The sequence below is a fragment of the Wyeomyia smithii genome, chromosome 3, assembly GCF_029784165.1.
Source record: "Wyeomyia smithii strain HCP4-BCI-WySm-NY-G18 chromosome 3, ASM2978416v1, whole genome shotgun sequence".
NCBI classification, from domain to species: Eukaryota; Metazoa; Arthropoda; class Insecta; order Diptera; family Culicidae; genus Wyeomyia; species Wyeomyia smithii.
Genome location: NC_073696.1, coordinates 50,750,316 through 50,776,595, shown reverse-complemented (window position 1 = coordinate 50,776,595; position 26,280 = coordinate 50,750,316). Strand labels below are relative to the sequence as shown.

The window sequence follows — 26,280 nt, the reverse complement described above, 5'->3', positions numbered from 1 at the left end:
TATCATCGGGAATCGGCCTAATTGTTATCAAATTTTCTGGAAAAAAATTGAAATTGATACTTTTGTATGGAAAAACGTGGAAAAAATACCAAGTTGTGATGGGAAAAAATATGCGAGTACTTTTGAAATGTACCCGCATATTTTGTCCCATTTTGTCTTTTTTTTCAAGTTATATAACGTAAAACCAATTCCATCAATGAGTTTTTGTTTTCAACGATAAACTTGTAGTGCTATGAAACTGTTATGGTCATTGGTTCTGGATGTAATTGCTGGAAATCCGAAAATTCACGGATAATATTAAATCGCCGTTTTCTCAGCTTGTTGTTCTTTATTACGGGACAGTTATCCGGGTACCGGCTGTATGGGCCTCCAAAGTTAGTGCCGCAACGCATTTTCAAGCGAGAAATGCTCCTAAACCCAGTTTTTATCAGTTCTCATACCAAAAAGTGCACCATAATGACTTAAAGTAATACAGGGTGGCCACTCTACCGGGAAAAACGGGAATTTCAAATCACCGGGAAAAATATGCTGATTTTCGAGGAAAATCGGGAAATCAGGCTTCACGCCGGGAAAATCATCTTCCTTCATGTCCGCCGTTTTATTTGTTCAACAGTTTCTGAGGAAATGTCAACATGAAAACCTGTTTTTTCGCACGATGACCTAACTGGCATGAATCTGCCGGTTAGGTGAAAGCTGGTTGATGGTTTCAGCCAAAGTCGACAGCGGCTTCGCAACCAGATCTGCGTCAAATAGATTCAGGCTTGGTCAGGTGGATAAATTTACTGCTCCGTAACATATATTGTCAGATTTTTAAAGAAGTCAAAAAGAAATCAGCGTCGTGGGAGTATTGAAACTTCTTGTGAATAGTGTTCGACATCGCCTCGGGTAGAATCCGGTTAAAAGTCAGATAGGACCGGAAACTTCGAGTCTCGATTTTATTTCAAACCGGACCGGAACGGATCTACCATTTGCATTTTGCAAGATGCATCTTGACAGTGTTATGTGCATTTTTTCATTGGCCAATCTGAGGCTCTTCTTTTCGAAGTCCGCTTGGAAATTTGTCTGAGGACATTTTTCGAAAGACAAAACCTCAATGCCCCAACTCTTAAGTTTATCCCATGCATTTCATTGGCATTCTGATACAGAAGCACGGCAAGCTCGAGAGTAGCTTGACAGAGAAAGAAGCAGAAGAAAGCAAGGAAGCGCGAAAAGGCGATTGTCAACGTTTTGGAGATAATGAGGGTGAAAATTATGCAGCAGATCACTATGAAAGTACTTGCTAACGTCGATGATCAGCTAAAAACGATAAATAAAAAAAAATTTCATAGTTTTGTAACACTATTTTTGCAAGGCATAAATAAGCATGTGAAAATTGATTTTTTTCTCATATGTTTTAAAAATGAAACACAGGGAAATTTTATTAAATATCATCGTAAAAACCGGGAAAATACCGGGAAATCGAAAATTGATATTGAGTGGCCACCCTAGTAATAGCACGGGCGATCTTATCCCGCTGATGCGTTCTGTACGGTTGTCCCCTAACTAAATTTTGCATTATTTTTTCAGTAAAATAGGTAGGCTTGCGAGTTGTAAGGGGCATAAAGTATGCTGTCTTCATCATTAAGTTGGATAACAGACTAAGCATATTTTGACTATTTTGCGACTAAAAATCATTCCTATTAAACTAATTTTACAAACCTCACAGAATTTTTGCATATAACTGAAACTGGGATTGTCAATAGTAGTACTGCTCACTCGCCTCTTGCTTGAAAATGCGTTCGGTACCAACTTTGAAAGCCCATGTCTTTTGATGAAAAAATAATACCACCACGAAATTTTCAGGGCAGCTTCGAAATTTCGTCAAAAATACTTGTGATTTTTTTCAGGTTTTTCAGTGCCCCTGAACAAAAATTTCAACATATTGTTTTAAATAGTTACTATTGAAAAAATATTTTTTTCTTCAAAAAAATATTTTCGTGAACTGCAACTCAGGGTGCATCTGCTGTGAAAATTTTATCAAATTCGATGCAATATTTTCAAAGCTATGTCTATTTTTAAAAACAATTTTGACCTAAATTTCAAATGACAATAACAACTTGTAAACTTACTCAAATTCAATGAAAATTGGAAAATCAACTTGAAACTCTCGAAGTTTTAAATACTTATTTGAAAAAATTTGACATCACGATTTTTAGTGATCCGTTTCACGAATTCTGACCCCATTATGAATCTTTAAATTACGTAGATCAGACCCCTACCATTCGATTTATGAGACTTTCTTACTCAAAATAAGACATAATTCGACTACCACTTTAAGATGTTAGCGCATTACCATTAATGCTCAGACATAATCGATATTATTTTGCTTTTGGTCATTTCAAGTATTTGGTCATTTCAAGTAACCGGAAGACGCCATGTTGTATCTCTAAATAGTGTATGCATATGATTTCCGGTCTCATCTCTCGGTTATGGATTTACTATTTTTAGCTGTTTTCCAACAACCGGTTGTTACCACTCCAAATTTAAGAATGGCGTCTGGAACGATTTTTAGGCTATGTGCATCATTTCGATTACAGAAATGCCTATATTTGGTCATTTGCGGTAACCGGATGTCGCCATCTTGTATTTTAAATAGCGTCTGGATTTGACTTCCAGTCTCTACACATCATCTTGGCTATGGAATCAAAATGTTCAGCTGTTTTCCAGCAACTGGGAGATGCCTCTTCGAATTTCAAAATGGCGTCTGTGGACAATCTTTGGTCTATATACATCATATTGATTACAGAAATGCCCATTTGGGGTGATATTTGGTCATTTTCGGAAACCGGAAGTCGCCACCTTTGATTTCGAAATAGTATCTAGAGTTGATTCCAGGTATCTGGGAATTATCTTGATTCTCCAAAAATAACCATGTTGGGTGGTAGTCGGTCATTTCAGGCTGTTTTCTGTAAACTGGAAATCGTCATTTTGCAGCCGATTTTCGATCTCTGGGTATCATTTTGGTTCTATAACGAACAATAATAGGCAGAATTTGATAATTTTCTGAAACCGGAAGTCGCCATCTTGGATTTCAAAATGGAGTCTAGATTTGATGTCCAGTCTCGTCACTGTTCTGGTTTAAGAAAATCCGTTGGAAACCAACATCATGAAAACACCCTTAAGATTTAAAACACCTTGCAATTAAATTAAATGATGAGAAAAATTAAGATTACAAAACCACGTCTCATACTCGAAACCACCTGTATACAAATTTTCATAATATGCATTTTATTAATTTACAAATAATGAAATTGATATACCCCCCCCCCCCCCCCCTTACATCCATCCATCTACCGAAATTGGCACGGTGAGCAGGTTAGGTGTTCCATAGTTTACAAATACCAAAATTCACCTCCCACCTTGCCACGCCAATGGAATATATAAAATTCTAAGTCGTTGAAATACATCAGTTACTATGGACTCTACATACCGAATTTAATGTTGATCGGTCCAGAGGTTTCAAAATCATCAAAGGATGACATTATTCACCCCTCTCGCTCATCCTTGCAACGTCTCTGAGATAGAGAAATGTCTAAAATGACACAGTAACGTCTCAAAAATACATCTTACACTCAAACGCATCTGTGTCTAAATTTGCACGATTATTCGGAAGGAACTTCTCAAATTCATAAACCACAAATTCACCCCCCTTGCCTACGCTTATCAGATAGAGCAAAACTAATATTTCAGGATTACTCCCCGTACTCGAAAACCCCTATGTAAAAATTTTCACGATAATTGGTTCAGTAGTTTTGGAGGCTATAGGGAACAGACAGACAGACAGACATTCGCATTTATAGATATAGATTATCTAAACTCTAAAAAAAATACAATAAAATAAGAGAAGTACTCCATCAAAAGCCTTAGAAGCAATACTTTACCTTCTTCCACTTCATCAGGTGGTTCAACTAGAAGCGGAAAAAATCTCTCTGAGGCTAAATCAGCAGACTTATCTAGAGAAAGGAGATCTAACAGGACACCCAAAAATATTGAAAGATTTTCAAACAAATAATCTAATAAAAAGCAACGAGAATTGGGAGTAAAAGAATCCAATCTTCGAAATTCCTTACAGAATACAAGAGAGGGAACGGAAAAATTAGAAACAAGGTGAGCCCAGAACTCGCAACGGTTTACTGTGCCTCTACACAGACGGTTCTGAAATGAGCGATTTCGCGGGAGCGGGATTCCCAACACCAGGAATTATTTTTTTTCTAATGGTGCATTTCTCAACATTATTCCAGGAGGAAAAATACGCACTTAAAGCCCTAAATTCTTTTTCTGCCACTCCAAACTAGTGTCGGAAAGCATCCTATCGAAAGGATCCTATCACATCCTATTTCCGCAGTTACATGTATCTGTTGTGATTAACAATTTCAAAAACCCAGGCGTCGTAGGATAGGAAATATTCTTATCAACACTTTCTACAAAATACGTTATATAAGTTTGTCAATGACAGTTATATGGAAAACAAAAAATAAGTACAATTCAAAATCGTTTAGCCAAAAATTACAACGATAGTCATAATGATAATATGTCAACAAGTTTGTTTTTTTCTTACAAAAAATTATTTGTTTTTAATTTTGGTTGTTATAAAACTGCTCGCAAAAAAAAGCAACTGTAATACTACTCAAATAATATGCTCAGCAAAACACCAAACTCTGCAACATGGTCGTTCGCAAGGATTTCCTAATTAAGTGTCGACGTACTGGCGTTTTCCCGCACACATCGCAAACTCTACCAGATGCATACACCTACTTCTCGAAGAGCGTAGCCCGTACACACATAAACTACAAAGGATAGTTGAACGTTTCAGAAAATCTATTTTGAACATTGAAATCCAGCACACCTTTTACAAAATAGGCATCCTCAAGAAAAAACTGCAAAACAAGGCATCCTCAAGAAAAAACTGCAAAACTGCAAAATGTCAACATAACAAAGACCCACTGAGCCAATTCTGCCGCAACGCCGCCAAAACCACAAAAAAGTTTCTTCAAGAACACCCAGAAGTATGCATACTAGAATCCGATAAAGGAAAACGAATGGTCGTCATGTACACTGCAGAATACGACCAGAAGATGCAAGATTTATTGGATAATGCGGCGTACAAAAATACGAACAAAGATCCCACCGCAACGCTTCAACGGAAAAACAACTCCCTCGTAAGTAAACTGCTTAAACTTAAAGATAAAGATAGTTCACGAGATATATCAATACGATCACGCTTCCTCCGAATCACGTTCTCGTATCATTCGATGTCGTTTCATTGTATACAAACGTGCCCCAAGATCTCATATTACAAACCATCGAAGACCGTTGGCCCAGCATAAGCGAAAACACTCACATAGATTTGGATCTTTTTCTGGAAATGACCGAATTTTGCCTGAAAGGTAGCTATTTCCAGTTCAGAGGGAAATTTTATTTGCAGCAGACGGGTACCGCCATGGGGAGCCCCTTATCGCCAATTCTTGCTGACATGGTGATGGAGGACCTTTTATGCAATACAACTAAAAAACTCAGTTTCGTTCCACCAGTCCTCAAAAAATACGTAGATGATCTGATACTAGCTCTCCCACAACATGAAACCCAAAACACTCTCTGCAAGTTCAATGAGTTTCATCCTAACCTACAATTCACGATGGAAGAAGAATCCAATGGAAGCCTACCGTTCCTGGACACGAAAATCATTCACTCCGCCAATCAAACACTCAGGAGAGAATGGTATTCGAAACCAATAGCATCTGGACATCTGCTCAATTACCATTCGTTTCACCCACTCGCAATGAAGATAAACAGCGCAACTAACTTCATTCATCGCGTCACCTGTCTGACCACCAACAGCAGCATAACACAACAAAAACACATCATCTTTCAACATCTCCGTCGCAACAGCTATCCATCCGCTCTGATAAACCGCCTCACTAATAGCATCAAACAACCGATAACTGCACCTGCAACACCAACCACCAACAGCACACCGGGAGACAACGTCGTTCCTGAAATTACCTACCGCACCATGGTCAACATTCCGACACTCAGCTCCATTCTAATTAGCATCCTGAAAAAAGACTATCCCCTAGTTAAGATAGCATTAAAAACCATCAAAACAACGAGAAATCTGTTAGGACCAGTGACAGATCCAATAGAACCACTACAACACAGCAATGTTATCTATTCGATTCCCTGCAACGATTGTGCCAAATCATATATAGGGATGACAAAAAATCAATTGAAGACAAGAATCAGTGGACACAAATCCAATGTCAACAAATTGCTTGCATCCCCCTACCAGCCCAGCGAACAACGAACAGCTCTCACACAACACATGATCGATCATGAACACACATTCAACCTCAGCAAAACCAAAATAATAGATCGCAGTTACAAAGCTTCTGATCTACCAATACTTGAAATGTGTCATATCCAGAACACACCAAACACAGTTAACTTCAGAACAGATGTAGATAACCTCAACACCACTTACGCAGGCATTCTTCACACATACCAAAACACCACCTCTCGCAGATCACAGATCACTCTCAATAATAACAGACCAACAAATAGCCCAGATTATAACACCACAGATACTCAATCACATCAACCATAAAGCATCTCACTCCCCATTTTGAAAAACCCGATACAGTTTTAGTTTTCCGCCAAGTCAAACTATATTTTTTCCCGATTTTTTTCCCGATATTTATTAGACATTAGACAAGTTAAGACAAATTATGCATTGACAAATAATTAACGCGAAACCTTCAAGAATCAGTGTTAAATGTTTAAGAAACGAAAAACGGCAGACTAGTGTGTAAGTTTAAAGCTTTGTGTTGTTAGTTAGTACCTACATGTAATTATGTCATTTTTATCCATAGTATCCTTTGATAACGGCCTAAACCAAAGGTCGAAACGTCAGGTTGACCAAAATCTAGTCGTTTTAATTCTTCAAGACCGAGAAAGCCATCCCACCTCTGTAACAATTATTCCGGTCGATCTCCGCTACTATTAGGAATATTATTAAAACATATACTAATGATTGTACTTTGGAAGGCCTCGGCTTAAAATCAGAATTCAACTCCTTCATTGGCTTTATATGACTCGGTACACACTTCAACCTCATTGTATCAATTGAAGCTTCACATATAGATATAAGATGTCGTATCGCTTGTTATTGGGGATTAATTTGATTGAGTTTTGAATAGATAAATCAATGACAAATGCTCTAGCTCCACTGTTATTGGCATTACCAGCATTCAACAGATGGCGAGCAAAAGAACCGCCACAAAATATCATGCTTCTCCACGAGATGTTCAGCACGTGCGCTCTCCCACTCTCTCGCGCGCTCTTTCTCTCTGTATTTGCTTCGTACACATTTCTCAACGCTTATCAGTTTGTACTAAAAGCTTTCTCGGTATTCGGAAAGCTCCCTAATTCGATCGGTTTACCGCATGTGTGAGTGTCTCCTTTGCGGCACTAACCAGTGCAGTGTAACAATAAAACCGCTGATAGTCAGTTTGTGCGGATTGTTGCTACCGAAAAGATGTATTCCATGTACTTGGGAAACATTGAAACGCTAGAACTAAGAAACGTTTAGTTCTAGAATATATATTTTACAAGTTAAAATATACCGAAATTTCCAAACGTGATTAACGACATAAGATAAATCACCAGATGAATCTGATTCATAATCCTACACCAATTAAATCGTAGCATCGCTACGCTATCAAAACAATCTGATGAAAAATGGATCGCCCGTCTATCCCTTCGCCGGAACTCGGCCGAGTCGGGCGGTTTTCGCATGGCAAAAATCCAGGATTACTACTATATACTATTGCCATCATAAATTCCGCTCTGCCTCGGTAATCCCAATCTATCCCACTCCTACCCCGATGCTAGTGGGGTGTAAAATATGAACGAAATCGGTTCACTTTTAGCAAAGGACTACAGATGAACCAAAAATAACGCCATTAGAGCGGACTTTCTGCGGCTCGCTGTTCTGTGCACAGGGAGTGAAATACCTCCGGATTTTGTATGTGAGAGCAGGAAACGATTATTTGGTATTTTTTTGGTATTCATCTGTGTGGTGAAAATATTAATAACGATTTTTCACGTATTTTATTTTGTGTATTTTATACTGTTCCATTCAACACTCACCCTATAATCTCTAATCCCGTTATTTCGGACGATGCACTTTTTCATGCGAAGTAGCCCTAAAGCTGGAGAAAGAAGCATGCAACCGACGATGAGAGGGTGGTTTTACACGATATAGTAGAGCAGCGATAATCATGTACCGTGGTCAAGGTTAATGGCGTGAAATGACCTGATGAGCTGCTGAATTATTAAGCATGTTTATTTAGCAGTTCATCCGGATCAAGTACGTGCACAATATGCACAACCTGTGGCTTACAAGATGGTGGTTGTGGTCATCGGGGGAAAGGACAGTATAGTAAAGTTTAATCTATCATGACTTATTGCATTAAAAATTCACTAGGTTTGTAAAGCTTTCAGAGGTGTCATAGTGAAAAACCACAAGCAAATTGACTTTAGCTATTTTAATGGCTAAACAAGACAGACTTTTTTTGTCATTTCGTGAAAACTTATGATGTTTTAGCTGTTTAGGACAGGTTTTTGCCAGAACAAGCTGATACTACATAGAAATTTTGTTCCGTTTTGATATCTATATTTTTGTTTGTGTGCTGATTCCCACAATTTCCAAACAAGTTATCAGTTTTTTTAATCATCCGGGCACTGTTAAAAACCAAAATAGTCACCGGTTTCACCCGTTTGCTTTTACTGGAACCCATAATCGATGAACGGAGTGATTCGCATGGAAACTACTCGAATGCTCTTGCATCAATTTTGACAGCTGAAGTGCTCGAATAGGAAACAAACGATTTTCAATTGGGAACGAAGGTTTAAAATATTACTATCGCCTGCAAATCTTCAGTTGAAAATAACTATGCCAAGCTCTGGTGTTTACTTCCTATGCCAGTTTTTTTGTGGCATAAGTTGAAAAAAAAATTCGACCACTGAGAAGCTTTAGAACTTCCAATGATCTATAAGAATTAAAGCGTTCAGATTGATGCTTTGGCTTGACGATATACATTAAAATTCAAATTTGGAGTAAGAATCATCACGACGGTGGTGAACATAAGGAACAATCATGATTTCCCTAATGTTGACGCCATTCAAAGCAATCAATCAAACAAATGCGCTTGGGATAATAAGTTCCAAATCCTGTCTGCAATTTTTTTTGAAGTATTCTTAGCATTACAAAAAATTTCATACAATTACAACAGCTTTTCCAACAGGATTATAACTTTGTGTAAAATTACTGCTTTGGAATATTCTGAACGCTTGAGCACAACTGAACTGATTATTTATTAAGACACTATTGAAGTCAAATGAAAAGCAAAGAAATACAAAATACAATAATAAGAATTAGAAAAATTCTACTTTATAAAGTAAAACCGAATCTTTTTGGGTTGAGTATATTTTTCCAAGTCTGCATCATATTTTCAGTGCGTTTATTTGGACGTAGAACAGCGTCTCTTAGGAAGCTCCGCTACATAGAGGTATTAAAAATCTGAAAGCCAAACAGGAGAAAAATATGTACAATTTTAAATGCTTATAAGTCGGTTAGTTTTTTCAATGGTTTTCTTAGTTCTTGCAGCAATCGATTTCAAAATCATCTACGCATCAACGTTCAACTATTGTACCAAATGAAATTACCAGATTCACAGATTTCGACCTCTGATTGATCGCTTAATGCTTACTTTCCCTAAAACGGTCGACAGATATTATACCTAGTTAACCGGGAATGCACTGTTAGGCAATAATAAGTATCTGCTTCTGCTTAAATCAATTATTTTACTAGTTGAAAGTGGAAAGGTCCTAACATAGTAGCAGCTGGTGGCAACAGCGGTAGTGGCTGTGGCAGATCAACTGAATCTAGCTCAAACTTATCATTATATGTAGCAAATGGTAAACACAGATGGCAATTGCCTCTGGCGAAGCTCTTCTTTTGCATTCTGGATCAGTGTATCAGTGTAAAAACAGCTTTCCACTGGGTTGTTCGTACCTTAATCTCCACATCTCCACAAGTTGAACATTAACTTGTTCTTTTGAGTACAAAACATATAAATGATTGAAAATTTAATATTTCCTTGTTTTGCGCTAGAATCAAAAATAAAATGTCATGTTAATCTGCATGCATTCCGACTGCTAGAACTTGCTTGCGTCGCATAGTGTTTGTTCCATTTCTGTTCGTGATGCCTTATTTATATGGGCAAACGAAAATTCGATAGCACTTAAACTCCTTATTTGCACAAAATTCTAAAAATATTCAATTGACTATAGAAATGTTCAAACGCCCCAAAATGACGGTTGTAAACTCGACTTCACAGCACATTTAGAACTCCATCCTCATGTCTATCAGCCCGAGTAGAATGTTGTTGTTCTTCAGCCGCATAACTGCAATATGCAACACGCAACAGCGTTTACACAATGTTACGTTACGACAGGAAATAAAAAAAATACCAGAAGAGTGAGTCTTCAAGGTAGACATAGAACTGCTTAAAAAATTTCAACAGTCGAATTGCAAGCTGCACAATACGAGCAGCGAAAAAATTTTCTTCGAACGCATCATTGCGATCACTCACGAATGCAACAATACAAGTAATGGAACGAACAGCCTTTTGTACTTCTACGTCAATCTTTCGATCGTGGCTTACAAACAACTTTTCTGTGTTTCGCTCCGCTAACTACTTACACTATCTGCTTTAATAAAAAGTTTTCAAAGTTAAAAAAAATATCAATGAAAAAATATATTTTTTCCAAATAATGCATCAAATTTTTACCTAAATGGAAAATTCGTTATTACCGCCTTAAACATTACTTAGAAAAACGACCATGTGAGTAGTATTTATTCAAACTACTTGACTTGCTTCTGGTCCTTTTCAAAAATAGTTTGAACCAGGAATTCCTCCAACTTTCCTTTTGGCACCTTTAGTAAAAAGTACCGCTTATAAAATCAGTTCAGTTCAGTTCAGTTCATCCAGATCAGGACGTATCACCTTGTGCACTAATACATTTAAGCGTTTTCAATTAGATTTTAATAAGGTTGATAAAAAGAGACCGAGTATTGTCCTGCTGTAGAATTACTTTTTCAGGCCATTGTTCGTAGTGTTGGTTTTTTCCGTGCAGTGCACGGGTCAATCGGATCAATTTATTTCGATTTAACTGTGGTATTGTTTTGTGGTGCCGTAATGATAAGTTTAATTTAATATTATCTATTTCCAATGCTCAGATATGATTTTAAAATCTCTGACGGTTCTTTTTTGTTTAAATTTATATCTTTTGTATTTCGATATGTTCTTATAGTTCTCAGTTTCAAACGCTCTGCTTTTTTAATTTTTTTTTCCTAAATTTTCCAAGGTGCTGTAATAAATTCAGTTTCTCTCCCCAGAAACTCTGAACCGTTTTACAAACTTCTGACTATTTTCTCTAAAAAGCTGCAATTCTGTCGACTATGCATCTAGCCCACGATGAGGCTGATAATTTAAAGAATAAATAATTTGAAATTAAAACGGAAGCGGAAAACATAAATCAACATAAAAGCAAAAAACCCTATAAGGGGAGAAAAAATTGTTTAAAAAAATACAGCCGTGAAGGCGCAGCAAAGTGATGAGCGGAGTAATAATTTTATCAGTTTACTGGCCTGTGGTCACGGGTAATGTATACACACTGGAAAACCTCGCTCATTATACAGCCTTTTTGGTCGTCTGTCATTTGGAAAATTGCGACCGAATACCGTTTCCGTTTATCGCATACTCAGCAAAGCGCTGCAGCAGCAACATCATCGATTGGAGCATTGCGGGGGGAATATGAAACGAAACAGTAAAATTCTCCCCGGTTGGTAACCGTCCTCGGCACGAGAAAATAAAATCAATATTGGCAAATAGTCGTACCGATCGGTGCTTACTGCTGGTGGCCAAAGCACTCGACAAATTGATGTCGTATCGCATCTCCATTCAATTAGGCGATTTCGGAATGCTCGAGAAGAAGTTTATGGTCCGTGAGCTGCGAGGAAAAGGAAACCGCTTGTGAAATTATCAGCTTCCGAAGTATCAAGCAGTCAGCTTTGTGACTGATAAAATAATCAATTGCAAATTCTTGTTTTATTTTTAATCTTTATTGTGTCAGTTTTTCCGATTAGCTCTTAACGATCGTTTTCGACACAAAGTTATTTTCGGTGATCAAAGTCAAGAAGTTTTTTCACTTTTCCAATCCATATCAAGTTCTTGAGGTAATTATCGCCTGTCTCCATTGATTGAAAAAGTTTGAGCTAAATTACTCCGCATGTGCCAACGCAACCCTTTCCTCGAGAAACTCCGAGCCGAGCAAATTTCAGCCTAACAAGCAACTTTACGACAACGAAATTATTTCTGCTGCATCGTTGTCAATTAACCGTCCAAGTTTTTCCTCTTCTGACAGGCAACTTGGCTTATATAAAAAGTAACTTTTTGTGCTTCTTTCCACAAGAGGTAAACTTTCTTAGTGATGTTCGTTATTTTTTTCTTATGAGTGGCAAAGCATAATTAATGAAGGAAAGCCGCAGGGAACTCGAAACGCCATAATCTCCTGCCGTTGTTATGAGGAAGCTACACAGAAGTGTGTTTCCTGTTTTATAATAAATAGTTGTTGATGAAGCCTTTATCTCCCGCAGCATCACAGTGCGTCTGTTGGTATGTACGTTGAAATCCTCCTACCCGGAAACAGTAGCAAGCAATCACTCGTTAAACTCGTATGAACAGTAAATTCAATCTAGATGTGCTCGAAAGTTTGTCCGTTTGCTAGATTCCGGCTCCGGTTGGGCCGGTATCGGATTGCAGCCCCCGGTTGGATAGTGTTTATCCGGGAAGTACTGTAGTAAAGTTTAGTTTAGTGAAATATAGCTTCAATGCATTTGTTGTATGATTATGTTACAGTGGAAAAGCGACTAGCTTCCAAACCATCCGCCTTACACCTCGAACTTTATCATCGCAACATTTTACCTTTCTATTTTAGAGGCAAAATATTCAAATTTTATTCTAGATAATTAATTTACTTTACTGGACGCTCAGTTCGGAAGGAGTTAACTTTCTGGTAAACTTTCGTCAAACTTATTTAAACTTGATATACCGTCCGCTGGACCGGATAAAATAAGAGAAAAATCTATTTGTGCAGCCTCAATCAGCTTCCGATAGCAATGCTCATCGATTATCAACCCACCCGCAGTATCCGACCGTGCAACTAATTAAACCCAATTTAGAAACTCAAGCTAAACAAATCAAAAACAGTACCAAGCCCCGATCAAAATCATATCTCCGCTGCTGGTGTAGCTGCTGCTTCCAAAAACTAGGTTGATGAACGCGCGCGTGCAGCGAGAACAAGTTACAATTGCTAAAACCCCAAGAGCAAACAAAAAACTACCCTCTCTCTCAGTTCTGTGTGAAACTTTCACCAGCATCATCGAGTTGCCGCCCGTCGGAACTCGCCGGATCGCAAAACTGTTCCACATTTCAAACGCCCAATGGATTAGGTGCCATAAATTATTGAATTGTTTGACGATGGGTTTTCGACTTGCCTTGCCGTATCGGATCCAATTTCGGCAACGATTTTTATCGCTCGCCTGCGGACGATTCGCTGGCTGAGGCCAATACCGACGGTTTTCGCTTGTGCTGCCTTTCCGCTGAAAGGGATCGATTACAACCAAAGCCGTTAGTCGCGGTTTTGTTAAAGACGTAGCACGGAATGGTATCGTTTCTAACAGTGTAATAAAGAACCAGGCGAGTGAATAGAAGATATTTAATAACATTCGGAATGTCGAAAAACAATCTGGAAAGTGGTTTGCGAGATTTTTTCTAGTTGTTCGCAACGTTTACCTGAGAAGTCATTCAGTCATGTTGAATTTGAAACTGAACTGAACTGAACTGAACTGAACTGAACTGAACTGAACTGAACTGAACTGAACTGAACTGAACTGAACTGAACTGAACTGGACTGAACTGAACTGAACTGAACTGAACTGAACTGAACTGAACTGAACTGAACTGAACTGAACTGAACTGAACTGAACTGAACTGAACTGAACTGAACTGAAATAATATTTAAAAGGTAAGGAAGCTTTTTAAATTTCCAGTTCAAGAAAAAAATTTTTACAAAATTTGAAAAACCAGTTAGACATTTTTATTCATCATGCGAACTGCTCATTAGAGCAGACAGTGTATGTGGTTGAGGGAGCACGAAAAAACTGAAGTATATGATACAAACTTGGAAAAATATACCGCATTTGAATGAGACCTAAACTGTGCTTCTTGATTTTTCAATTTTACTTCTTATTGTGGAAATTTCAAGGTTTAATTTTTGTATTTTGTATTTGTCTGACATCAATGGTGCTCAAAAAATATTCAGTTTACTGCATAACACAATGCAACAGTACACAGTGCAGTTTTCACGAGTTTTGACGCATTTTACTTTTAGTGGTGCCTTTTTGAATTTTCAAGAAATTGAAAATTTTTATTGTTTTTTCGACGCCATTTTGTTTTGAAGCCTTAATTCTAAGAGTTTGTCCACATTATAGCATTTACTTACCCATCTTTAAAAAAATCGAACAAAAACTGACCTCAAAACGGGGATTCTACGAAAACAGTTTCGGTATGGTTTTAATATATTTTACAAATCAAAATAATTCAGAAAGTATGTAAAGCAATATTGGATCTTGTAACAAAATCGATTCTGCGGGGTTGGAAGAACTTTTCTTTGACATTATTGAACTTTTCTTTGATATTATTGTAACGAGGTTGACGACAGCCAACCCGTTTACAATAAGAATACTTTGGGTTACTTTCAGCTATTCCGGTAAGACAAACTGGAGTAGACCAGTCACTGCGGATTAATGATTATTCTTCATTGGAATTAACTCGCTTTTATAGGCAAGTGCAATTGCCGAATTCTAAATTCTATATGTGTATGTCTACATATAAACTTATGATTGATTTGGCTCCTACTGGAAACAGTTGGAGTGATTTTAGCATCTAAATTGCAACGCTGCATTTTGCGTGCTGAATGAATCGGGCACCAAGCGTTGCAGCATACTCAGCATGGCCTGGTAGCGAATGTGCTGTAATGCTTAAGCAAAAGGCTTCAGTTAAACACAGCTGGGTGTGTAAGGAAACATACCTGCGCGGGTTAATGATTTAATTTAGCATTTGTTTATTTATGGTTTACGGTGCCGTACGAAAGAGTTAGTATACGACAATCTGCTACTATCTAAATGAGGTAGTCAAATTACGTCTTATTTTGTTTGATCGATTGGTGTCTGATCCACAACATGTCAATTGTGCCCCAATTCCCCTACAATACTGGAATTGGTTTGGGATCTCCCAGATGGTCTCGGGGCACGATGCTGGCCTAACAAGCCAGTCGTCGCACAGAGGAGTACATAGAACAAAAAGCTGGCCAAAATTAGAAAAAAAAAATTTTAAGCGTTCTGGTGCCACTATATTTTTTTCAGCATCTTAAATAAATGCTTCACAAGATGCCATTACTCGATTAACATTATACGGTGTTTACATAGGCTGGGAGCGCTGTAAACATTGACAAATTTTCAAGCATTTTTTCGGGAATCGAACCATTGATAGTAACAACTTGTGCCAGGCGTCAACAAAACGATAATTGATCAATATTTTGCAGCAAATGAGTTCTTTATGTTCAATGCTAATAAACCGGTTGATAGAAATTCTGAAATTAAAAATTATAACTACCCTTCAGAAGTTTTGGAAATGGGTGATTTTTATGTATTTTTGAGCATTTTCAATATTGAAAAAGTTATCAAATCTCGCGGAATCCGATCATATCATCTTCGGGGGAATGAAAGTTCATATCATCACAAACACATCCTTGCTAATAGCTTATCCGGTAACGTCCGGCTTGACATTTGCGACCCGTTTGAAAAATGTTGTTTTTGATAAATTTTGACGTTAAGTGTTGGCGCTCGATGCACAGAATTAATAATCCGGGTAAAAAACACTCCGGCTTTTTCCAACTTACGCAGGCATCATATAATCGGTAAGCATCAAATTGAAAATTCGAAATGAAAATATTTTTCCACATCATTTTTCTGGTAAATTTTTCGATTTGCACGAGCGTATTACTTCATCTGCTCACTAACACTAATGGAGACACATGAGGCTATGTAAATGTAAACACTAAGTTGTGTGTGTGATATTTGGAGTTACTCTTTGGTACAATACTCGAACCAGCTATAAAAGGTCAATGTGTTTTTACCATTGTAGAAAACAAGTCTTTAACTGAGCTCTGAGTTAGCTTCTTACAGTTTACAAAAAAAATACTAGTTCCATTACATAAGTTCCGAACAACTGCCTGTTTAGACATGAGTACTGTTGAACGTAAGTTTAATCAAGTCAGTCATTTGTATATTATTAAGTGCCATTTTCAGCTAGTTCATCTTTGTATTATTTTGTTTGGACTAAATGAACCTAGTTGTCAATATACTGAGATTCTAAGATCATAGGTTTCATTCGCTTACATTTTTTTACACATTCGTTTCTAGATTATAGTGAAGGTTGCAAAATTGTGACAAGGCAGTGTCTTTATGAGGTAATGCAACGGAATACTGGTACAATATTAAAAAAAATCGACCTAATGGAAAAGAAACTATTAAAAGAACTTAATTGTCCCATGATCAACTGCACACTGTTAAGCAAAAATTGGTTATGTTCAAATCCGAGTTTAAAAAAAGATGGTCTAGTTGCTCTTACAATAAACAGACGTTTGTTCAAAAGCACTCTTGTTGGTTAAAGGGGTTTTTAAGTTTTCCTATGTGGCGTAAAGTGGGAACTTCTGGTGCTGGACGCCCCAACAAAACATTTCTTGAGGCAAGCGAACGTAGAAACGGCGTAAGACACAGGAACTTCGGAAAAATGTATCAATTGAAGAATTAATTTATGCAACGCAGATGAGTCAACGGGCATCTGGTAACATTGCGGCTGCAACAATTATCAAAGATGTTAGTGAATTACCATCTAAAGCTTTGGTAAAATTAGAAACTGCGAAAGTAAATAGACATTCGCTTTCAGAAGCATTGGCTATTTTCGTCGAAGCAGATTTGACAATGAGTCAATGGGAGATTATTTATGCTTCAAATAAGTCTATCTATCCATCATATTCGTCATTGCAAAAGGCTAAGGCACAATGCTACCCCGAAGCAAAATTTATTTCGCATTCTGAAGTCTGCTTAGAGGTTCAGCTTCAAGGCTTACTGGACCATACAGTAACCAGATTATGTCTTTATCTGGATGAAATATTGACAACCTTAACAACAAAAGAGCAACAAAGTTTGGAACTATACTCCAAGTGGGGTTGTGACGGCTCACAGCAAGACAAATTTAAAGAAAAATTTAAAAACAGTGGCGATAGTGACAGTAACATTTTTTTAAGTTCGTTCGTACCCCTAAGACCGTTTGTCAACAACGACAACAAAAGCAAGTTGGTGTGGCAAAATCCAACTCCATCATCACCTAGATTTTGTCGCCCGATTCGGGGCCGGTTCATACGTGAAACCAATGAAACAACTGTGGAGGAAATGTCGCATGTCGAGAAGCAAATCTCACAACTTTTAAAATCGAAATACTATGCAAGCAATGGACACCTGATTCAAATTAAGCATACTCTTCAACCCACGATGGTTGATGCAAAAGTTTGCAATGCAGCAAGTAACACTTCATCTACCATGCGGTGTTACATTTGTGGTGCGACATCAAAGACATTTAATGATTTGAAAATTTCGAATGAGAATCCAGATACATTTAGATTCGGCCTATCAACGTTACATGCCAGAATTCGTTTTTTTGAACTCATACTTCATTTGAGCTACAAGCTTCCATTGCAAAAATGGCAAGCTCGTCTTGACGAAGAAAAAGGGATCGTTGCGGAGAGGAAAAAACAGATTCAAACGGAAATGAAAACTAAGCTCGGACTTCTGGTGGATGTGCCGAAAGCAGGTTGCGGAAATACAAATGATGGTAACACTGCTAGGCGTTTTTTTTTGAGGAAGTTGATGCGGTTGCTGAAATAACCTGCGTTGATAAAGAATTGATTCACCGATTCAAAATTATAATAGAGGTCATAACTTGTGGACACAGTATAGACACTGACAAATTTTCGAGATACGCGATGGATACAGCACGGAGGTATACATCACTATATCGTTGGCATCCCATGACCCCAACCGTTCATAAGATTTTCGTGCACGGGAAGAGTGTCATAGAGCACGCTCTTTTGCCGATTGGATTACTTTCTGAGGAGGCTGCAGAGGCACGTAATAAACATTTTAGAGTATATCGCCAGAACTTTACGAGAAAGTTCTCGAGAACGGCTTGCAATCGAGATATCCTAAATAGGCTGCTGCTAAGCTCGGATCCCTTTTTTGAGTGCCTCCCGTAAGAATCCAGTGGGAAAAAGTAAACCTTTCAGCGTCGAAACTCTCAATATGCTTAAGATAGATAACGTCGTGGGTAGCTATGATAAAGACTTTGCGAAAAATCGAAGCGACTCTGATGAAAAATCCAGCTAAGCCAACGTAAACAACTGTGATTCATCTCTAACTTGAGCAGTTTCTTCAACATTTCTCTCGTTTCAGGTTTGCAATCGTCAAGCATTTCTTTCATTTTTCCGTCTTGTCTGTAATAAATTCATGATACCTGAACCGCAGAATAAAAATAAACTAAACTTGAGAAGTCTTCTAATTTTTTTGGCATGAAAGCCAAATTAACACTGCTGTGTGGATTCAACACGTCAAGGGATTTCAGTTTTTGTATAGTTTAATTCAATAAACATTCAACTGTCCATTTTATTTCGCTTGAGTGTTAGATTAGCTAAATTCAGGACAAGAACACGAAACAAAGCGGCTACTGGAATTTGAAACGAACACAACATTTTTCCCATGGGCATTAGAAACCCATAAATCATGGTTATCATGGTTATATCATAAAGTTAAAATTTCAAACAAATTGCAAATAAATGGTACCAAATAACTGGGAAAACTGATGTACAAATTTTCAATAAGCATGTTTTTAACTGCGAAGCAAAAATGACGGTCGTGTTAATCACATATATTATATATGTATGTATGTATGTATGTTAGTTCTTTGTCTTTCCTAAGCTTCATAATTTACGTAAAATCGTTGCATATACGTTCTATCTTTCTATTCTGTAAAGGAAAAAAATCAAATTTATTATTATCAGATTCCAAAATTGTAAAACTTTTTTTTTGGTCCTAAATGGGTTAATTGAACTTATTTTACATCTGACCATTCTGAAATCATTTATTTCCACTTTTCACTCAAATATTACCCAAAACATTGCTAAATAGCAGCGAAAATAATTTTGGCCAGGTTTTCACTCGAATCTGTGCGTCGTAGGTTCGAATCTCGGCTCGGGAGAGACTGTTAGTGTCAGTAACTGTCCTGTACACTGAACAGTTGGCTGCAGAGTCTGTGTATAAATAAACAGAAGGTCGAGTTCCAAATCGGAAAGAAACACCAAAGCTTCGCATTGCTTTTTGATTACTGGAATAAGAATAAGAAAAAAGTGTGATAAGTTTTCGTTAGACGCTACTAGAAATTCTCAAATAGAATACTGAAATAGGTTTATCTCACGTAGGATTGACTTATTCTAAATCTGTTTAATAAAATATGAAGAGTGTAAGCGATACTCGAAGATACAATAGCAATTTGTCTTCCCATGTGGACTAATTCTCGAAATTTGGCTTCAAAATAAAATGGCGTCGAAAAACATTGAAAACTTTCGATTTTTCAATAATTTAAAATGGCGCCATTGTTGCCCTTATGATGAAATGTGTCCAAACTCGAGGAAATTTGTTTTGTAGCAAAATAAACGTACATCAAAATATCGTATATAGAAGCCAAGGCAAAAAAAAATGTACTGTGTAATCAGTTCAGTTCAGCTCAATTGCTAAGAAAATTACACAGCAAAATTTTACACCAGGTTATACTTTTGGCGATATTTTTTCGGTTTTTCTTTTCAATTGTGCTAAGAATACTTTCTTAAGCTCATAGCCTCAGGTCAATTTGAGGCTCCTGTACATCATCCCGATTACGGAAATAGTCATAATGGATGGTGTTCGGTCATTTCAGGGCGCTGTTTTCCAAACAGTGTTAGTCGCCATCTTAGAATTTAAAATGGAATCTAATGCGATGTCAAGCCGTCGTAGAAACATTTCTCGTACCGTAAAATCTTCACTTTCCAGATTTGGTTCCACTTGTTTAGTTAGTTCTCGAGTTATGTAAAAAATTGGTGTTTTATTGGTAAAGGAAGTCTCTCTTTCAAAACGAGGGAGGACTATCAAACCTTTATAAAGACATGTCATGCCCCTAAAAGCCTCCTCATTTCAATTTTTTCCACTTACCAGATTAGAGTTATGCGGAATTTGTTGTTTCATTTGCTCTGGACCCCTCCCTTCCAGAGAAGGAAGGGATGCCAAAACGCCAATTGTTTCTTGCTTCAAAATCCCATGCCAAGTTTGGTTCCATCTGCTTGATTAATTTGCCTTAGTATGCAGAAATGTTTGTTTCATTTGTACGGCAGCATTCCCTTCAAGAAAAGGGAGAGGTTTCAAACCAGCAGAATCTCAAAAACAATCATATTCATATTAGGTTATATTTGGTCACTTCAGGCTGTTTTGTGAAGACCAGAAGCATATCAAAATAGCGTCTAGAGATGATTTTCGACCTACAAGCATCACTTTGGTTCCAAAAATACGCATGTTGGTCGCAACAGTGGCGTTGCCAGAAATTCCTTTTTAGTTGATAACAAATGTGAATTTCGAGAATATTGAAGAGAGAATAACGTAAATCAATGACTATTCTGTAGCGAAACGAGATTAGAAAAACAGTGGTTTAGCACGCATACATCGTTTACTCTCACTACGGGTTGTGTTGTATAGACCGTTCCGATAATTATAAATACACTTACGATCGACCGTCATTTCAAATAACGTGCAGTATTAAACCAAACGTTGGCTGCGTCCTGTTGTTTACATCCAAAAGAAACAGATGCTGTCATTTTTTCTAACGTTCAGTGCGAAATTTTGAAAATGCGTGGCCGAGCAAAGAAAGCGAATTGTGCACAAATGGGGCCCCGTGAGTGGTCTTTCTATAAGAAAATTAGCCAGAGAAGAAGGTATAAGTGTCGGAGCAGTTTAAACCGCATTGCGGAAGTATTGTGAAGAGTGCACATTTACTGATGCCCCAAGACGTGGTAGAAAAACCCGGGCCTGTTGATCCCACAATGGACAAAAAGGTTAAGGAATACTACAAGCGGCATTCTTCAGTATCAGTACGAGATGTTGCGAGAAAGCTTGGAACCTCGGCGAGTAACGTTATGCGTGCCATGGGAAGAATGGGTCTGCAGACCCGTCGGAAGCAGAAGCAGCCAAAACGAAATCCAAAACAAGCTGAATCTGTGAAACCGAGAGCTCGGAAGCTTTATGACAAACCTCTGACCAAAAAAATGGGGTGTGTTATCATGGATGACGAAACCTACATAAAACTGGACTATAAGACTCTGCCAGGACCGCAATTTTATACATCACCGAAGGGAAAGGATGTCCCTGGACCAGTGAAAGCCATTTACACCGAAAAATTCGGCAAGAAGGTAATGGTTTGGAAGGCCATTTGTGGATGTGGGAAAATATCTCGTCCATTCATTACGAATGACACAATGAATGGTAAAATTTACGTGAAAGAGTGTTTGCAGAAAAGGTTGTTACCCATGGTTAAGCAGCATAACAATCCTCCAATCTTTTGGCCCGATCTTGCTTCCTGCCGTTACTCTAAGGATGCACTAGGGTGGTATAAAACAAATAATGTCACATGTGTCCCAAAGGAGATGAATCCTCCAAACTGCCCTGAAATTCGCCCTATTGAAACTTTTTGGGCTTTGACCAAGGCAAAGCTGAGGAAATATGTCAAACCAGGGGACAATGTTGAAAAATTTAAAAAAGATTGGCTTAAAGTGGTAAAAATGGTCGGAGAACACACTGTGCAAAAGTTTATGAGTAGTGTTAAGAGAAAAGTTAGAGAACTCGCGTATCCTACGAAAAATAATCCCAACTTGAATTGAAACTGGAAAGAAAACACTTATTATCTATATTTCAGAATAAAATGACCCGAAAAATCCTGTATTTTTTGTTTTATTCAAGAAAGAAGATGTATTTATAATTTTCGGAACAGTCTATAGTGGAGCTATGAGTGCGGAAGAGTATCGAAGAGATAGAATAGGAGCGAACAACGTAAAAGAAAAGGTGTTTTCATGCTATCTTTAGCGATGCTGCTTACCGAGCAACGCGCTTGCTGAAAAATGAACAATAAGGTGTACAGCAAAGCGCCAATGGAAATCGATCGATTGTTTAGCGGTTGGTATCAAAAGTTTTGTCTTCTCGAATAAAGTCTTTATTGAAATTTCAAATCTATCTATATATTCTTTTCAAACCGAGGTATAGTCACAAAAGTCAATTCTAACAACAAACAAACGTTCGAGGCAGCCTTTTGTTGCGTAGTCTGAAAATATCCCTATTCCTCGATATTCCTTCGCGGAATGAACTGCCGGTACTAGACACCTTGTTTCCCGTTGTTTTCTCCGGGGTTTGAAAAGGTTAGGTTTAGGAGGAATTTGTTTAATAACATCAATCTAGCAACCAGCTCCAGGCGGTCGTTTTTGTCTCCGCACGTGCGAAAACTCATGTATTATAAATCTCTACACCCAAAACAAACGGGGAAAAATTTGTTTCTATGGTGCAACATTTTATTACTTATTGTGTATTAGACCGCGCATTATACACAAAGAGTAATAACCAAAAAGTAACCAAAATTATGACGGCCACACGCTTGTATCAGTTTCTTCAGGAGAAAATACCGTATACGTACAACAAACTAATACACGCACACCGGATGAATTGGTGATAGAAGAAACTTGTAAGACCGAGGACATACTGGCGCGGCTTGAGTTGCGATGACGGTTCGTCTTGCCGTGAGTTAATGCACAGTTCTAAGTATTGCTGTAAATTAACCTACGGCAGGGGGAGTCGCCGGCGCAGCGCAGGCCGCGCCAGTATGTGCACGGCCTGACATGTACAACATATGCGACGGTGTTGTTTCTTGGCTGGAGATGGAAATGGAGCATTTTCTGCCAGAGAATATTTTGCATGTGGTTGAAACGTCCATTATTAGATAGTCGTACTCCCGTAACATGTGCACAGTATGTGCTATTACTTGACTGGTTATGAACTTTATTGCTTTTTAAGTAACAGATTTGTTACCTAAAGATCCATTTCACACAAAAACTTTGCCTGTAGCAAATGTCTTGAAGACTAACATAGCCTAATTATCGAGATCTGGTGCTGTCTCTCAAATATTTTTTCAAGAATCGCCTTTTCAGAAGTCAGAAAGTTTTTGAACTGAAAGTCAAAAAGTTGTTTATTTTTGAATTTTTTTTTTGAAACAACACCAGATCTCGAAGTTTTAAGCATTTTAAAGACACTTGACTTGAAAAAAAATCGATTTCAACAATTTCACATCGACTGAAACTTTGACCGCTTTGCGGCTTCATAGCTCGAATCCCGATTGAGCTGAAATTTTGCATAAGGAAAATTTTTATTGGGGCCCCAATATACCCGATTCTTTTTTGCTCGGGGGATGCGTTCCATATTTGTATGGAGCTGTGTAATCCGTAACCTGTGCACAGCAGTCGGGGCCCGCCACAAAAGACAATCAGCAAGAATGTCGCAGTGGCATTTCAGTACCCAGTGCCCTTCAGGCATACAGAGAGATGGACCTGTGTAAAAAAAAGACTTCTTTGAGTTGCAAATATAACGAAGAAAATCGTCCTAAAATGTTCGAACCTCGTTCGATTATGTTAGTGGTCAATATCTTAGATATTGAGTATTTTTGGTGTTTTTTTTTTTTTTTCAAAAACTGATACATGATTACTCATGGCCTGAAACGGAAAACGTGATTGAAATGAGGTCGATATCTTGTACCGTTTTTGAGTAATGAAGAAAAACGATCTGTGTAAAAAAAAGACCGTGCAAAAAGATAATCCGGTGTATTAAAAAAAATTGAAGATCAGAAGCACTATGGGGCGAGCGGCTTAAACCCCCTTCTTCCTTAAGCTACGCCATCTGGTCGCATATTTGATAACTTTGAGCCGTCGACCGAAAATTGTGTAAAATGTCTTCGTTATTACAAACTTCTGACAATAAGCGCAATTTCATAAATTATAGCATTGTTTTTCTAAATTTTTGCTGAAAATATTTTTTATAATTAGTGTATATTTTTTTTGCAAAAAAAATATCATTTTCCTAGACAGAGAGTAAATACGCCTGTTTTGGCCATAGTATTGCATGAATGAGAAATAGTGTTTTTTTTTTTAATTTCAGAAAATATGTAACTGAATCAGTTCAATGGGGAAATCTGATGATTTCGCCTATATCCTGCACTATCGTTAAGTTTAAATAATGAAATTGGTTTGTTTTGCATACATATTGGCCAAACAAAAAACTTCTCTGGGCTCCTATTTTGGACATAGCCAAACCAATTTGCGAAAAGGTTGAAGTCGCATGAATTTAATTTGTTATTTGACTATACCATCAAAAATATCATAGCAAAATGTTTATTTTTGTTCCATGTGCTGTCGTATGTTGTGCCTGATGCTGGTAACAAAATTTGTTGTAATAATAGACAAATTGAAACAAGATTATGGTCTATGAAGAATAACTTCCCAATTACCTAGAGGTTAGATTGTATAGTAAACTCGAGAAAGTATAATTTAATTTCTCACATAGAGGTAGAATACGCATAATTGTTTGCTGCAGTTTATAATAACTATGTCGAATAATATAAAAAGATTCAATAGATGTTCCGAAATGAGAGTAATTTAAGATAATTTTCCAAAATTGTCAATTTAATTCTATCATGGCCAAAACTGGTGCTATGGCTAAAACCGGTGAATGTACTAACAACTAAAAATTTCTGAGCTTCAATGCTGAGATAATAAAGTGTATGCTGAAAAACATACTCTCATTCAAATAAAAAAAAAGTCGAAACTCGATGATAGGCCATTTGACATGGGATGACTCCAAAAAGAATTCATGATTACTGCTTTAGCAAGTCGATTGAAAAAGCGGCTGAATTTGTGAGAATCAAGAGTAGAGTTGGACACGGGATCGTACGAAATTCGTTTACTAATTATAATTCAGTTAATAATATTCAAATTGTAAAATTGTGAATCATAAATCACTAATTTCATGTTTGCAATTAAAAAAAAATATTTTGTTGTTGTGAGTGCTTCTGATAGGAAACCAGTGATCGATATATTTTTTTCTTTTTGACAGCATAAAGTCAAGTCTAAAACTGTGAAAGTGTGGATGAAAATTTTATTTTCTCATAATTTTTGTTTTTTTTTTTAATTTTCCATTTTATATTGCAAATATTAATTCTTCAGATGGGTATATTTTTTGAGATAGAGATCATGTTTAAAACTATGTTTAAAAACACCATTGTGCCAAGAAAATATCACGTTCATAAATGTTCACATAATCAAATTCCACATTTCCACATTTAGTAATAACAATAACCAACTAGTAAATTAAAAACTCAAATAATATGTTCACTGGAATCAAGACTAGCTTACTCATCCACTATTCGCGAACAATTCTCCGTTCACTCAGATTAAATAGCTATTTCGCCATACACCCTTGAGGCAATCGATTGATCAAATAAAATATACTATAAATATCCTCGTTAGTAAGGTCATCCTCTAGAAAATCAATCTTCGCAGTTCACAAACACAACACAGCTGAGCTGGAGGGACATTTTCTTAATTGTCATTTTATCACATCCCAACAATGCGACACTGCTGACCGACAGCTTGGCATATTGACAATATTTACTAGAATCGGAATGACGTCGCCAGATCTTAGTCGCTTGGGGGTATTTATATCCCAGTTCTTCTTTTATTCAGAGCAGCACAACGGTAACCAAAATATTCACAAGTATCAATTGACAGCATTTGTCGAGCGTTCTTGGTTTATTGGAATTTGTTCTAGAACTAAAGTATAATTTTGAAAAATATTTCAAGGTGTTTTTAACAGGCGTTTGAAACAAG

At 37.3% G+C, this 26,280-nt stretch overlaps 1 protein-coding gene across 1 annotated transcript; it reads left to right on the top strand.

Moving 5' to 3' along the window:
* The first annotated feature begins 5,479 nt into the window (after nucleotides 1-5,479).
* LOC129728277 (uncharacterized) lies at nucleotides 5,480-6,643 on the top strand. Its single transcript, XM_055686704.1, has one exon. It carries the CDS (start codon nucleotides 5,480-5,482, stop codon nucleotides 6,641-6,643), a length of 1,164 nt encoding a protein of 387 aa, XP_055542679.1.
* The last annotated feature ends 19,637 nt before the right edge of the window (nucleotides 6,644-26,280 follow it).

Coding starts and splice junctions, on each gene's coding strand:
- LOC129728277 (XM_055686704.1), top strand. CDS start 5,480: ATGGGGAGCCCCTTATCGCCAATTCTTGCTGACATGGTGATGGAGGAC.